This window comes from Amphiura filiformis, chromosome 7 (genome assembly GCF_039555335.1).
Source record: "Amphiura filiformis chromosome 7, Afil_fr2py, whole genome shotgun sequence".
NCBI lineage: Eukaryota > Metazoa > Echinodermata > Ophiuroidea > Amphilepidida > Amphiuridae > Amphiura > Amphiura filiformis.
Window position 1 is genome coordinate 65,275,549 of NC_092634.1, and position 17,128 is coordinate 65,292,676.

The following is a 17,128-nucleotide window of genomic DNA, read 5'->3' on the forward strand; positions in this document are numbered from 1 at the left end:
GGCTAGCTATAAAATTACAAGGGCACTAGAGCTCATCATCATGTAGGCCTATGGGCCCTAAGTTGTAAATTGCCTTTTGCCCATTTTCGCCCCAGATGTTTAAGGCTAGGGGCCCCAGAGGCCCAAATGTTAAAACAAAGGGCCGGTCGTTTCTCAGCAAATAAAGGAGCTACAGGGTTTAGATTTGGTACACTAATAGGTCTTCAGCATTATATTGTTATATGTATATATTATGAACCCCGTGTGTCACATAATATGGGCCCCAGGGCCCCAAACGCTAAAACATAGGGCCGGCCGTTACTCCGTAAAGAAAGCAGCTACAATGTCCAGCTTGAGTCTGCTGATAGCACTTGAGAATTATATTTTAACATGTGCACATGAGCCCCATAAGTCAAATATTATGGGCCCCAGGGCCCCAAATGTTAAAGCAAAGGCCCGGCCGGTTTACATCAAATAAAGCAAATTTAGAGCTCAGAGTTTGTACACAGATTGCACCTGAGAATTATATTGTTATATGTACATGAGCCCCATATGTCACACCATTGGCCCCAGGGCCCAAAACGCTAAAACATAGGGCCAGCCGTTACTCAGTAAATAAAGCAGCTACAGTGCCCAGCTTGAGTCTACTGATAGCACTTGAGACTTATACTTCAACATATGTACATGAGCCTCATAAGTCAAATATTATGGGCCCCATGGCCCCAAATGTTAAAAAAGGGCCGTCCGTTTATCATCAAATAAAGCAGCTTCAGGGCTCAGAGTTTGTACACAGATTGCACCTGAGAATGATCAAATATCAAATTTCAATAGCGTATTATAATAATTATAGATGATTGGAAATACTATGTGTGAAGCGTTAAGACTGTTCCATTTAAATTACATACCTTTGGCTGTTCCGTTTAATTTACATACTCTCTCTGAAATGGTCCCAAAATAGCTGTTCCATTTAATTTACATACTCCCTCTGGAATAGCTTTCCCCTAATCAAATTGCGTATTGTGAATTTCAATCCATCAAATTGCATAGCTTCACTGTGAATTAGAGAGACTGACAACAGCATATTTATCAACGTTGGAATATGTAAATGCAGAAGATTTCTGCAAAGTGTAAAAAAAGCTAAGGATGTGGCGCTCTTGTGCCAAGGGGGGGCAGGGGGCAATTTCCAGTAGAAATCCATACACCCCCTATGGAAGACATGACAACAGCAACCTAAGTCCTCAGCAAATAGGGCCCTTGCTGTAGATAGTATCTATTATCTGCCGAAGAACTAGATGGCACAGTTGTATTTTAGCAAACACGCCTGTGACCCCTTCACCTGTTAGAAGATTGTTACCAAATCCCATTTTTACCAAGATGTTTGTATTGATAAAGTGGGTCTTAATTTATGTAAATGAAACAATTATGAGCTTAACCTTTGAGGGCGCTCATCTTAAAATAATGCCAGAAAGGGTATTTCGATCCACACCAAAAAAAAATCAAAATTTGAAAAATTGTTTTCGGAAACCAATTTTGGACACTTTTGATGTCCAATCGATTTTCGGGAAAAAGCGTCATGACATCAAAAGTGTTCGGAAACCGATTTCGGACACTTTTGATTTCCAAACAATTTTCGGGGAAAAAGCGTCTTGACATCGAAAGTGTTCGGACACCGATTCCGGACACTTTTGATGTCCAAACGATTTTCGGGAAAAAAGCGGCTTGACATCAAAAGTGTTCGGAAACCGATTTCGGACACTTTTGATGTCCAAACGATTTTCGGGAAAAAGCGTCTTGACATCGAAAGTGTTTGGAAACCGATTTCGGACACTTTTGATGTCCAAACGATTTTCGGGAAAAGCATCTTGACATCAAAAGTGTTCGGAAACCGATTTCGGACACTTTTGATGTCCAAACGATTTTCGGGAAAAAGCGTCTTGACATCAAAAGTGTTCGGAAACCGATTTCGGACACTTTTGATGTCCAAACGATTTTCGGAAAAAAAGCGTCTTGACATCAAAAGTGTTCGGAAACCGATTTCGGACACTTTTGATGTCCAAACGATTTTCGGGGAAAAAGCGTCTTGACATCAAAAGTGTTCGGAAACCGATTTCGGACACTTGATGTCCAAACGATTTTCGGGAAAAAGCGTCTTGACATCGAAAGTGTTCGAAACCGATTTCGGACACTTTTGATGTCCAAACGATTTTCGGGGAAAAGCGTCTTGACATCAAAAGTGTTCGGAAACCGATTTCGGACACTTTTGATGTCCAAACGATTTTCGGGGAAAAAGCGTCTTGACATCAAAAGTGTTCGAAACCGATTTCGGACACTTGATGTCCAAACGATTTTCGGGAAAAAGCGTCTTGACATCAAAAGTGTTCGGAAACCGATTTCGGACACTTTTGATGTCCAAACGATTTTCGGGAAAAAGCGTCTTGACATCGAAAGTGTTCGAAAACCGATTTCGGACACTTTTGATGTCCAAACGATTTTCGGAAAAAAAGCGTCTTGACATCAAAAGTGTTCGGAAACCGATTTCGGACACTTTTGATGTCCAAACGATTTTCGGGAAAAAAGCGTCTTGACATCAAAAGTGTTCGAAACCGATTTCGGACACTTTTGATGTCCAAACGATTTTCGGGAAAAAAGCGTCTTGACATCAAAAGTGTTCGAAACCGATTTCGGACACTTGATGTCCAAACGATTTTCGGGAAAAAAGCGTCTTGACATCAAAAGTGTTCGGAAACCGATTTCGGACACTTTTGATGTCCAAACGATTTTCGGAAAAAAGCGTCTTGACATCGAAAGTGTTCGGAAACCGATTTCGGACACTTTTGATGTCCACACGATTTTCGGGAAAAAGCGTCTTGACATCAAAAGTGTTCGGAAACCGATTTCGGACACTTTTGATGTCCACACGATTTTCGGAGAAAAAGCGTCCTGACATCAAGAGTGTTCGGAAACCGATTTCGGACACTTTTGATGTCCAAACGATTTTCGGAAAAAAAGCGTCTTGACATCGAAAGTGTTCGGAAACCGATTTCGGACACTTTTGATGTCCACACGATTTTCGGGAAAAAAGCGCCTTGACATCAAAAGTGTTCGGAAACCGATTTCGGACACTTTTGATGTCCACACGATTTTCGGGAAAAAAGCGCCTTGACATCAAGTGTTAAATCCCCTAATTTCCCTTAATTCTTGTCAATTTCAATTTCCCTTAATTCACCAGAATTTCCCTTAATTCTCTTCAATTTCCCTTAACTTCCTCAATGTTCCCAATTTCCCCTCAATTTCCCAAATTTCCCTTAACTGCCCTCTATTTTCCCTTAATTCTTGTTAATTTCCCTCAATTCACCTGAATTTCCCTTAACTGCCCTCAATTTCCCAAATTTCCCTTAATTCACCTGAATTTCCTTCAATTTCCCTGAATTCTCCTCAATTTTCCCAAATTTCCCTTAATTCCCCTCAATTTTCCCCAATTCCCCTCAATGTCCCTTAATTGCCTACAAAATCAATTAATTCACCTGAATTTCCCTTAATTCCCCCCACCTTGCCCTTAATTTCCCCCATTCCCCTCAATTTCCCTCATGTTCCCCACTTTTCCCAAATTTCCCTTAATTGCCCTATAGGCCCTCTCCCTCACCAAGTAGTACCATAGCCATGCGACAAACGATGTTGACGTAACATCATTTTTTAGAAATTGTTGAAAATCGTGTAATGCCCCTTTAATGACCTAATTAGCATATTTCGGGACGAAACTCTTTTCCAGTATGGGGCCGGTACCTGCCTTCCCCCTCACCAATTACCATAGCCATGCAACAAACGATGTTGACGTAACAGCATTTTTTAGAAATGGTTGAAAATCGTGTAATGCCCCTTTAATGACCTAATTAGCATATATTCTTGTCAATTTCCCTCAATTCACCTGAATTTCCCTGAATTTCCCTTAATTCTCTTCAATTTCCCTTAACTTCCCTCAATGTTCCCAATTCCCCCTCAAATTCCCCTCATTTTCCCAAATTTCCCTTAAATTCCCTCTATTTTCCCAAATTTCCCTTAATTCACCTGAATTTCCCTTAATTCTCAATTTTCCCAAATTTCCCTTAATTCCCCTCAATTTTCCCCAATTCCCCTCAATGTCCCTTAATTGCCCACAAAATCAATTAATTCACCTGAATTTCCTTAATTCCCCAAAATTGCCCTTAATTCCCCAAAATTGCCCTTAATTTCCCCATTCCCTCAATTTCCCTCATGTTCCCCACTTTTCCCAAATTTCCCTTAATTGCCCTGTAGGCCCTCTCCCTCACCAAGTAGTACCATAGCCATGCGACAAACGATGTTGGCGTAACAGCATTTTTAGAAATTGTTGAACATCGTGTAATGCCCCTTTAATGACCTAATTAGCATATTTCGGGACGAAACTCTTTTCCAGTATGGGGCCGGTACCTGCCTTCCCCCTCACCAAGTACCATAGCCATACGACAAACGATGTTGATGTAACAGCATTTTTTAGAAATTGTTGAAAATCGTGTAATGCCCCTTTAATGACCTAATTAGCATATTTCGGGACGAAACTCTTTTCCAGTATGGGGCCGGTATAGGCCCTCCCCCTCACCAAGTACCATAGCCATGCGACAAACGATGTTGACGTAGGCCTAACAGCATCTTTTAGCGTTTGTTACTAACGGACTACGGGGGTACTAACGGAGAGACATGGTGACTTTATATAGAGCTGCTACCCGCAGCTAAAAACATTTATTAACCCTAGAACTACGAAGGGGGGTTATACCACCCCCTAAGATTATCCGTCACAAAAAACGCACGCGTTTACGCCCAAATGGCTTACGCTAATCGTAGATCCATCCTTGGCGCTCATTTTAGTGATTAAATTTTATTGATTACAATTTTACGTACCTTAGCCGGGGGTAGGCCTATGTCCAGCCGTCAAAGATGATCACTAGTAGAAAAATTGTAATAAGAATTCTTTCAAAACGATGAGAATTTCGACAAAACATGATGCAGTCATGTCTACAGTAGAATTCACCACGACCTTTGCAGGACTTAAACCCCATTAAAAGCTATTAAACCAAGATAACACTCATTGAAAACAGCTCAACTATGTTAAATCAGATCTTCTCTGGTTAAATCCACACTACACATGTTTCTGTTTTGCAATGAGCAATGAGCTGGTATTATAGTTTCAGTTGCCGGTGAACGATTATAAAGCAAACGCAAGGTACTGTATGGGCCTTTGTTTACGAAATGAGAGAATAGTCTGCATATTGTTAACTAGTATTCTTGAAAATGAGAAACACAATGGGTGCAGACTTAACACGGTTTGGAAATAATTTCGTCATATTTTTTGGTGTTATCTGTCGTTTACATATCCTTCCTAAAACACCAAAGTGCGAATATTTCCAAACACCTAAATTAGCAAAAATTTAGGACATGTTACAAAACTATATTTTCTAGAATTTCAGAGAGAACTTTAAATATTGGCCGGTTATTTTGCACACAGTGACGTTAAAAGAATATTATAAGTGGTGTTTCTTCATATAATTAACAAGAACTTAATAATAATATGATATTTCTTAAAATCTATAAATGAAGCCGTGAAATTTCTTTCAAATTATCTTATAAATAAAGTAATTTCTCATATCCCTGAGATATCATTGGTAAAACTGAGAACAGCATCCATAAGTACAAGACAATAAGTTCAGCTGGGCTTCTAGCTGTTCTGGGGTGACCACTATTGCCAGCATTTCTGTTAACAAATTCTACATACTTCTCATCCTTGATGGAAGACGTGAGTTTGGAAAATGAGCTATAAACAATCTTATGATTTCTGCTTGACTCCATGTGCTACCGAATGTCACAAGCATAAAAATACGCTCTTCCAACGTGAATTTGAGTTGAAGTTGTTGAGCTGCAACCCCGGGCTGCAACCACGATTTCTAGTAGGGCCTAAATGAGGTTGTTATGTCAGTGCTTAGTTGTGACTTTCAAAACCTCAAGTAGATATAGTATGTAATCATTTCTACCAGTTCGAACACCCCATTGTTTAAAAGTATCTACCATAAGAGCATCGTCCAAATGGTGCATGGTTAACACCTAATTAGACCAAAGTGGCCCAAGCGGTTTTAAGACTAGGTTACATAATTGGCCATATCTTCACTTGTATACCGATTTTATTGGAACAAAGCTTAGCTGGTAGCTAAAGAAATTTTCTTGATAGAAATATAAATATTAAATCACAACATGAGCGGCATACTTGTGTCATTCTATTTTCAAAATTGTACAAATTTTATTGTTAGGAAAATGGACAGGAACTGCAGTATGATAAATTTATCTGTGAGGTCAAATTTGGACAAAATGCCAATTTTTGGAGAGGATAAAAAAACGGGTTGTTTGCCCAAATTTTATTTTTAAAGACTAGATAAAAATGTTTAGGACCCGTTGTTTTTTTTAAAATTAGGCCTATTTTTTCTTCTTTTTTTTCTTTTTTTGTATTTGAGAAAATTTGCACAAATATGGTAAAAAAAAGCTCAATTTTGGCCAAAAATCATAAACAGCCTGAAATTGTTAATGAAAAACGTATCCTAGATATTTTTATCTAAAAAATGACCCATGTATTTTGACCAACGTTGATAAATATGCCCCAAAAATGGTCAAAAAATGCTAAATTTTGCCCAAAAATCAAATAGAAGTATATTTTTTGCCCGCATTTTAAATATTTTTGGTGAAGTTGATCAAAATTCAGAAAAATAAAAAAACCGTTTCTAGACATTTTATCTAGCCAAAAAGAATTCACCAAGTCTTTGCCATTATAAATATGTATACTTTTATATTATATTAATGGACCAGCTCGATGTAAATAAGACCAACATAATAATCATCCTTCGTGATCGTGAGAGATTTTGTGAACTCTCAAAACTTGATTCTCTGAAACGACGCGCGGTGCTCCTACCTAAAAGAGGAATTTCCAAAAACGGAAGATCGTCGATCGATATGACAAGTGATTGACACCAAATCCCGGCCAACAAATTCAACTCGGCCAACCATTTCGACACATTAATGAGCCCCAAAAAGTACTGGTAAACTCGAAAGTCAACTAGTTTCTTTGTCCAGCGTATGGACAATGGAGTTTGACGGTTGCGAGTAAGTACTTGCATTCATTTTTATTATGCATGCATGATGACAGTGGTCGACACATAGCTCGAGATACTCTAGCTAAAATACAGGTTTACATTTACTATCTTACATTTAGGGGGTACTACACTCCCCTCGATAAGTTTGTGTCTATTTTTGCATTTTTCTCAAAAACTAATAACACCGTGGTAACAAAAGTTATGCATATTAATGGGGCAAGGTCAAGGAACCAAATTACTACACTGGAATTTCGGTGACCCAAAACATGCGGTTTGTTGTTTATGATATTGATAAGAAATTAATAAGGTACCGCTAGGATGTACCTCATTTCCGATCATATATACTGAACAGCTTATCTTGAGTCACTGAAATTTCAGTGTAGTAATTGGATTACTTGCCCCAATAATATACATAACTTTTGTTACCAGTGTGTTAATTATTATTTTTTGAGAAAAATGCAAAAATATTCCCAAATTTACCACAGGGGTGTAGTACCCCCTTTTATAGTTCCAGTAACTGTAACTCGTCGTACCTAGATCAAGCCTTGAAATAAGCGGGCGCGGGGCGCAAATTTACCCTCGTAAAGCCACCAATTGCTCCTGGTCCTTGTAAAATTCACTTGAACCAGGAGCAATTTTCTAAAATAAATTGCTCCTGGTTACAGTTTTGCACTTGATGCAATCGTGCTGGTATGCTGTATTGTATATATGCAGAAAAGGATTTAATATTGAAAATTGCTCCTGTTTCTTCAGAAATTGCTCCTGGTTCTTGTAAAATCCCAGTGAACCAGGAGCAATGTTCAAAACAAATTGCTCCTGGTTCCAGTCTGCTTATTTCAAGGCTTGACCTAGATGTCATTATGTTTATGATAAAGACTGAAGTGAAGTCTTGCTGGCAGGACTAACATTATCTTGCTGTATATTTCACACACACATCTGTTTCATTTGGTTTTACATTGACATGCATTGACCATGATTGTACATTGACTTTTTCCCAGACTGCAAGAATTAATGTATACATATGTATGAGTACAAGTCGTCATCATGCTACAGGTAAAATAACATGATTATTGAAGTAATTCTTGATGACCAAGATGCATGTTGCATCCAATGGCAATGTGAGTAATGTGAACGTGAATGTAGCGTATTTAATACGGTCATGACGGTACCGTAAGTTGGCCTGGGGTGGCTTTGGACAATTTTGATGTATTGTCGTAAATATTTTTATAATGATCAGTAGAATTCTGAGTTTCATGTTGGGTTTGGCAAGTACCAATAGAGGACAGTTCATGCCCATAAGGTCAACTCGAGTTTATTTTATTTTACGATAATATTTGGGGGGCAAAGTTTGTCCAAAGTCACCCCTGGGTTTGGGGTGACTTTAGACACCATGTAATCAAGTGCATGTCCAAAGTCACCCCGACCTGAAGAGTAGAGCAATGGAGAGGGTGGAAGTAGTTGTGAGGTGGGTATAGGAGCACAGAGGACACTGTTGTGGTAGGGCATGGTCACTGTGGTGTATTTGTAACAAAGTGTCAAATTTTTTTGTATTTATTTGTTATGTCCAAGTCACCCCGGAAAGGAAGCCAAACCCTGGGGTGACATTGGACACAGCCTGCTTTTAAATTCTTAAGAGTGGCTAGATATCATGACTATCCAGGTAGGTTCTTGATTCATCTGTGTTTACTATCCAACCAACAGGCTTGAGTTTCCACTCTTATATATATCCGGTGGAGTACCGAAAGTTTGACCACCACAAAAATCCTGTATTTTATGGACCCCGCTAAAAAGTTCTGAAAAACATATAAGATAACACATTATACTGGAAAACTTTAGTCATTTGTAATGTCCATACATTACCACATATGACATAAGAACATACAAAAATATTCTTAGAAATATTAAAAGGTAAAACAGCCTACATGAAATAATAGTTTTTCCCGTGTGTGTCCAAAGTCACCCCCCAGTGTCCAAAGTCACCCCATTTTACGGTACTGTCATCAGCTTGGACTGGGGGGGGGGCTTGCTCGACAAGCGGCTAGGGGACGCAGGGGTAACCTTGTCAATCAATGGTTATTCTATTGTCCACCAAAGTTAAGCCGATGACATCACCGGGTGAGATCATCCATGATCATTCCTATCAAAGTCTTCTACATGTAGGTGGGTCAGTCCATGTCTTTTTTTTGTCAAATCAACCAATTTTCTGAAAAGTGCCCAGGTGACCCTCTGCCAGGGGCGTCTATTCTTCCGTTAATCGCCCCCAAAGGGAGGGAATAATGTTACCCCTTTGGGGAAGAATTTTGCATTTTGAAAAGGAAAAAAAAAGAAAAACAGAAGAAGAAAGCCAACAGGATTCAAGGAAGATTAAAAATAAAATTAACTAATTTGGGGGGAAATGTATAACTGGAACATGTATTGTTATAAATGTTTTATGGCTATTTTTGGAATGAAATAGATGGTCACTGGCTGGCAGTGACTGCTCTACAGGGTAGGTAAATTCATCAAGTGTCATTTAGGGAAGACTTATGGTACATAGCATTAGCATGTAGTGGTCCATTGGCTTTTACCCATTCTCATCCCAAAAATAATTATTTTGAGGCAAACCATGGACTTCAGCATAAAACAGGGAAAAGTTGGGTCAGTAATTCTTCCCTGCCTGGGCAATAGTGACTAGTCTAAAAGCTGAAAATCAAAACAAAAAAGCTGAACTCTCACACCCCTGTAAATAATAAATCACAGCTAGCTCTGAAAATAATAAAGAACGTAGAGGTGTTTGCCAGCCTGTCTTCCCTTTGAACCATTAGTCCTTAGATGCAAATGGTTCAGTGTCCAGACTGTATCAATCAGTATCATCTAGGAAAAAGCTGCAATTTAGGAAGATCCTAAAAGCTGAAAATCAAAACAAAAAAGCTGAACTCTCACACCCCTGTAAATAATAAATCACAGCTAGCTCTGAAAATTAGAAAGAACGTAGAGGTGTTTGCCAGCCTGTCTTCCCTTTGAACCATTAGTCCTTAGATGCAAATGGTTCAGTGTCCAGACTGTATCAATCAGTATCATCTAGGAAAAAAAAATATGTTTTTAGGGAAGACAGAATAGAACAACTCACAACTTTCATAACATTAACAGTTGTATAAAGAGGTTTCTGGGTCTGACAACACACCTATATTCAGGCAGGGAAGGGAGGGAACAAGAAAATAAGGAAAAGTACATGTAGATAGCAACCAGCCTAAAATTTTCCCTTTGGTCCATTTTTTTTAATATATCAGTTGGGGAAGAATCTGGGGACGGATGTGACACAGCACGGTAGGGTGAGGGAATAATTTCAATTTTCTGGAGTTAGTTGAAACATTTTTCACAAAATCGTCTTTTTAACGCAAACCGATTACTTTCAAGAAACACTAACCATATCAGTATAAACATATACATACATGCTACAAATACAGCCTTAAACTTTATTGGACCTGCTTATGATTATTCATATAATCCAATTTGAAAATTTGAAAAAAGTGTTTCAACTAACCCCACCCCTGGGGTAAGTTGAAACATAGGGTGGGTTAGTGAAACACGGCTTGTAAAAATTTCAAAATAATTATTATTGTGTTGTTAGGGTTATACTTCCCTTGAAGGCACCCTTTAACATACAATCAGTGTGAAAAAATGAATAAATAAATATGTGGGAGTGCGGGTCAATAATTTGGACCCAAGGTGACGAGTGTCACCATGGACCAAAATATGAGAAGCCTAAAATATTATAAAATGTACTTTCTGTGTGCACTTTTTGCTTGTATTATTGCTTTTTAACCATATTAAAGCAATATTGAAGAAATGGTAAACATGTTACAAATTTTTAAAAAGTCAAATTTTTAACCATATTTTTCTATGCGATTTTCATGTGTCAACTAACCCCACCTCAAAAGTTTCAACTAACCCCGATGCCTATTTTTATATTTCAAAGTTTATTACACAAAATAAGAAATACAATAAAACTTTTATTGAACATTATTCTGGGACTTACTACTAGTGCTTATGATACTCAAAAAATAATCCCTGATCTTCAAACAACATGGAGATAACGCATCTTTTCTGAGGGGTATAAAAATTAGTCAGTAAGTCAAAAAACAGATATTCCTTTCCCAAGCCAACACTGGTCGGGCATCAGTGTTGTTGCTAATTTGGTGGATGACCCTTACTAATACCTTTTACTAGGTGCCAGTATTTTACCAAATTATTTTTTTGTGTCAGAAAAAAATACAATGTTTCAACTTACCCCGCGTTCCAACTAACCCCAATCTCCCCTACCCCTGACCCTCTCAGATTTTGATGAAATTCCATCAGAATAATCTTTTGAGGCCAGAATGAACCCATACAAAAATTTGGCCTCATAGGCCATGTAATTTTTGAGAAATGGCAGTTTGAAGTTTGGCCCGGATCCCCCTTTTTGGAACTCGCGAGTGTCATTGGTGATTTTTACTAACTTTGGTAGCTCATAACTTCCTGTTCTGAACAGATATGCTGCAAATTTGCATTCTAGCTAACCTTATAGTTATGTCATATTCCGACTGGCAAAAAAATGGACACAAAATTATTTTTACTTTTGGAGTTCTGACCCCCCGAAGTTGGTCCTGGATGGACAAAGTTGCATTTTGAGGGCCCTGTATCTTTTAAAGTAAAGGAGTTACAAGTTTCCTGATGCCAGATTTGAACTCTACACAATTAAGTACCCCAGGATACATACTTTTCAAAGTTGAAGGGGGTTCTCTTTATACATTTATGGACCTCCAAACATCGTCTTTCGCGTTGCGACACATTTTTACGAGGATCCCCTAAATTTCAAATTGATGCCACGGGAAAACGAAATAGCGTATGAAGCTCAAATTTTCAGGATTTTACTTTCTCATCAATATCTACCACCACACAGAAAAAGAAAAAAATTGAAGAGGTGCTGCGGTGCACATCCCAGGAGTTGACATGGAATGGCTCAGCTGTCCATCAGCCAAACCAGAAAACCTCATAAATCAAAAATAGCTTTTTAACCACTGCCAGAATGTTTATTTATTATATGCATGATGCACATTTCATAACTTTGACATTATAACCCAACTTAAGATGCTAAAAGCCGAGTCGTTTTTAAATGTTAACTTTGTCCGTCCATTTGGACGGACAAATTTGGACTTAAAGCTCCATAAAATTGACAAAATATTTCAGAATTAACTGAAATTATCTCTAATATGTAAATACATATGTACATGTATAAAATAAACAATACTAGGCTATTTCAGTCGCTGAGAAATATTTGAACTGCACTTGGCCATATTGCTATGGTGATTTGCCGTTTATTGTGTTTTCTGTCATATGCAAATGAAGTACTAGCTAATTTGCATAATGTGCTAATGTACAGTGATATATTGTTACCATTTACAGCCAAAATTTTGAAGGTCATCCGGGGTCACCCAGGAGTCATTGGAAGGTTGTTTTGGGGTCATCCAGGTGTCATCTAAGGTCAAATTCAGTCTCCCCTTTTAGGCTTGAAGCTTTGTATCAACTTGTGAGTGCCACATTGATGCTCCCTTTGGTGGAGGCATCACGGTCGACGCTGTGCGTCGAAAACCGCGACACCCGAGAACCGCGGTCCATCTAGTTCATCAAAACTGTAATCAGTAATGGTAATATATGTTCAAAGCAGTTTTTTGCCATGTACAATTTAATATCAGTGCATACATGTGCACTCTGCACCAAATAATAAATTTGACAAGAGTGTTGTAGATGTATGACAGTGTTGGGTACATAAAACATGATGGCAAGCAATTTCAAATGTAATTGACATATCTTATATCATCTTATTTCTCTTGAATCAGTGGCAAACAGTGGACTGACAGGTATTTTATCCTCTAATTTCTCTTTCAGATACGAGCCTGAGCTTGTGGAGAGAGTGAGAGAATTGGCTGTAGATGGAGAAGTCGGAGAAGTGACGCCACAAATCCCATTAGGCAGAGAAACCAAACCTACAAATACCGGAGAATATTCAAATCAGCCACAGCAAGAGCCATTGGGCAGTGGGTTACTGGGAGCAGCACCGCAGGGGTTTCCCCAAGCAACAGGGAGTATGTTGGGTGCAGTGAGCAGTGGGTTATTAGGAGCTGCACCGCAGGGGTTTCCACAAGCATCCGGGAGTATGTTGGGTGGTGCAACCAACCTGATGCAGCAAGCAGTTAGGAGTAAATTAGAAAATCCAAATTGCGGCAATGAACAGTCATCCGAGTACACAAACGATGGTCGTCATGGCCAAAAACTCTGTGCACCAAATGATGAAAATGACAATCCAGACAAAGCCATGCTTAAGGAGCTTGCCCACAGAATTGAATGGGTGTGTAAGAAACCACAGTGTCTTATGGATCAACCATTCGCTATTATCAGCAATGCTGCTGGCTACAAGAGGCTTGAGGTAGAGTATATTGAAGTGAAAAAAGGAAAGAAACGAAAAAACTGGATTGTGAATATTTATTTGGAAAATATGAAATTGATAACATATAATTCACCAAAAGGGATGCATTATAAGGTAGCTAGGAATAATGCGGCAGATGAATGTATTAACAATTTAATGAATCCAACAAGTTTTACCATTAATCGGCAAAAGAAAACCAGTCCAAAGGGCAAGGAATTTGATAAAGAAGTGGTAGTGGTACCACTGGTACCACTCCTTGCTTGACAGATGTAACTTACCAAAATTACAAGCAAAAATGTGGACCCAAGATTCCAAACTTTGATGGTACTGGGTCATTTGATCCCAATGATCGATTTGCAAATTTTATCCTGGTTGAAACAGATCGAAGTGTACCAGAAGATTTAAGAGATATGAATACTTTACAAAACTCAGCACGAGTAAACAAAAGATCCAAGTTGGAAATGATAGTAAGCGACACAAAAATTTCATTGAATGGTGAAAAAGTATGGCAATGCAAATGTATCCTGAATGGGGTGTTGATTGGTATTGGCACCCATGAAAATCAAAAGATGGTTAAGCACTCTGCTGCAAAAGTGGCAGTCGAGTATCTGCGCAAAAGATGTCCGCTTGTGCAACCCAAGCATGATTACGAAGTTGACCAAAAAGCAGCCATTTGCAAGGCGCAAATTGTGCATGATTGCAAAGTTGACCAAAAAGCAGCCATTTGCAAGACGCAAATTGTGCATGATTGCAATGTTGACCAAAAAGCAGCCATTTTGCGAGACTCGCATTGTGAAAGGTGGTGACAGGCGTCGGGCTTGCCTAGTTCTTCTGACGCCATCGGTGAAGAGAATATTGGTCATAAGATGCTGAAAATGATGGGTTGGACCGGTGAAGGGGGACTTGGAAAGGGCGGGTCTGGAATCACAGAGCCTATAATCGCAATTAAACATACAGGCCGTGAAGGTATAGGTTTCTCAAAGAAATGTGCGGTGCCAAAGAAGAAAAGTCTTGACACGGATGCAGTGACAAAGAAGAAAAGAAGGAAGAAAGGTCATAACACAGATGCAGTGAAAAAGAAGTCATGTCTTGACGAGGATGCGGTGACAAAGATCATTAAAGATTACATCGCAAGTGGAAGTCGTGATCCTCTGGTCTTTCCTTCATCCTTGGAATCACATGAGAGAAAGCAGATTCATGACATTGCAAAAAAATTTAAACTGAAGAGTAAATCCTATGGAGAAGATGAGGAGCGATACTTGACGGTGTCTATAAAGAGGAGTGTACAACAGGTGGTGATGGATGCAGTACAAGTAGGCAGTCCAGGAAGTGGATATGAAGTCAGTTTACCAGGAGCTGGTGTCCCCACTCCACCAGAACAAAATCCATGTCAAGGCTACTAAATTCTTTCCTGTCATACATTTGTAGGGTTGCACATTTACCACATTTGTGAAGGGAAAAAGAGAGGACATTTTCTAATTTTCAAGCATTAAAAATTAAGAATATTTTCACATTATTTTCATTTGTAAAATCAATCAGTAGCACTTATATTGAATCAATCTACATTCTTATATACATGTAAAGTATATACTTAAGGTTATACAATGTATTGTTGGTCGAAGCAGCAGAAAAAAGTAGTTCACATCATCTTGCGAATGGTAGTGAGCTTTAGCAAAAATTTCATTGCTCAATTCATAGCGAGCGTGTAGAGGAATTCAAAAATCACAGCTATACTTTTTGTAGGTCCTGTGGTTCTTGAGTTATGTTGTAAAGAGGGCTGAAACAACAACACTTTTGTAAAACATACACAAAATAATTAACAACAATAAATTAAGCAAGTTTTCAAAGTACATATGATTTGTAGAATGAACTTTTGCAAAACACCAAAGTGTTATTTTTCAATAATATATTGATTCAGATAATGAAAATCGACTTTATTGGCTGCTTCGACCAACAATACCTCGTATACCCTTAAAGAGGGTTTTTTTTTTGCATCCAACAAAAATTGTGAATGATAATTTGGATTTGAAGGTTAACATAAAATCTAAAACACTAAAATAAAATCTTTTAAAATGTGTTTTTTCCTGAAAATGTCATTATGAAATCTTCAAAATGGAAGTTTCTACAGACAAATTTTTTTAAGGTGGACAATTGTCTGCCTCGACACATCATAGAGGAATTTTATCGATAATAAATAATTACCGTACTGACGCGAGTATAGTCCCACTCCGTTTTTGGGTGAACATTTTTTAAAATTGGGGGTGGGACTATACTCAATTTCAAAAAAAAAAAAAAAAAATTCAAAATGCATTAAATTTGAATGCATTTTGAAATCATGAATAGATTATGACATGAATACCAAGTATCAATTTTCATATTAAAAATACAAAACATCTTGAAATTTTTTTTTTTTTTAGGTCAACCATGAATGATCCTAGCATTTAGGTCTAGGTCCTGGGACACTCCAAAGCTGAAAAATTAAATAACTTACAAAAAAAAATTTAATTTCTGAAATTTTTCAAAAAGTTGGGGGTGGGACTTTACTCGAAGGTGGGACTATACTCGCGTCAGTACGGTAGTTTGAAATTTTTTTTTTTAGTGTTTTAGATTTGATTAGTACAGTGTTGGTTGTGTCATCATAAATTCCGACACATTCAAAACAACAACACGTTTTGGATTTTAGTACACCTACAGGAAACAAATTTGTATGTTTTTGTAAGCATACCAAAGGGCACAGATGACCCTTTCTGCAACTGGAAAAGTGTGACTCAATTGTTTTGGTATGTTTACATGCATAAATATTGTAGGCCTACATGTATTTGATATGTAAAAGAATAATTATGATCATGTTTTATTTTGTTGCCAATGGCAAGCAGGCAGTCCAGAAAACATTTGCTTTTGATGTCCCCTGTGGGGGAGGGGGGTGGGGTGCTCAGTACTGCTCACGTATATGGTATACATGTACAAGGGATGTGCTGCTCTCTAATGGGTCGCTTTTTTATAAGAAAAACCTAAACATGGCGGTCCTGATTTGAGAAAAAAATCCCTAAACATGAGTCCCAAATTAGAAAACAAAGGTCAAAAACTGTCAAATCAGCCGTTTTTTAGCTAAAAATCCCTGAGCATGGGTCCCGATTTGAAAAAACAAAAACTGTCAAATCAGCCGTTTTTATGTCAAAAAAATCTCTGAATATGGGTAGGGGTTTCAGAGTTCCTGTGGCACACCCCTAACCATATGTAATTTGAGTACCCCCACCCCCGGAATATTCGAATCAATCTAAACAAATTAGTGGTGTGACCCATCACTAATTGCAACATAATATCGCCAAAAGTATGACTTCTAAAAATATACTGGGTGGAATGGTAATTATAGGCAGGAAAAAATTCATACAGGGGTCAAATTTCTAAATTGATTCAATCTTTATGAAAACTATGCCAAAGAGTCAGTCCATGCCAAAGCAGACTGAGTGTACACCCACCCTCTTGGATTTTGCTCTCCTTTGGCTCAAAGTTACTTTTCATGGATCCCTAGGTGAGGTCACAAGAAAAAAATTCA

At 38.2% G+C, this 17,128-nt stretch overlaps 1 protein-coding gene across 1 annotated transcript; it reads left to right on the plus strand.

The window, feature by feature from the left end:
• Positions 1 to 6,297: 6,297 nt before the first annotated feature.
• On the plus strand, positions 6,298 to 15,828 carry LOC140156520 (uncharacterized). Its single transcript, XM_072179461.1, is given in 4 exon segments — positions 6,298 to 6,313; positions 7,059 to 7,137; positions 13,035 to 13,827; positions 13,830 to 15,828. Coding segments are annotated over 4 exon segments (2,034 nt in total). The 3' UTR covers positions 14,976 to 15,828.
• The last annotated feature ends 1,300 nt before the right edge of the window (positions 15,829 to 17,128 follow it).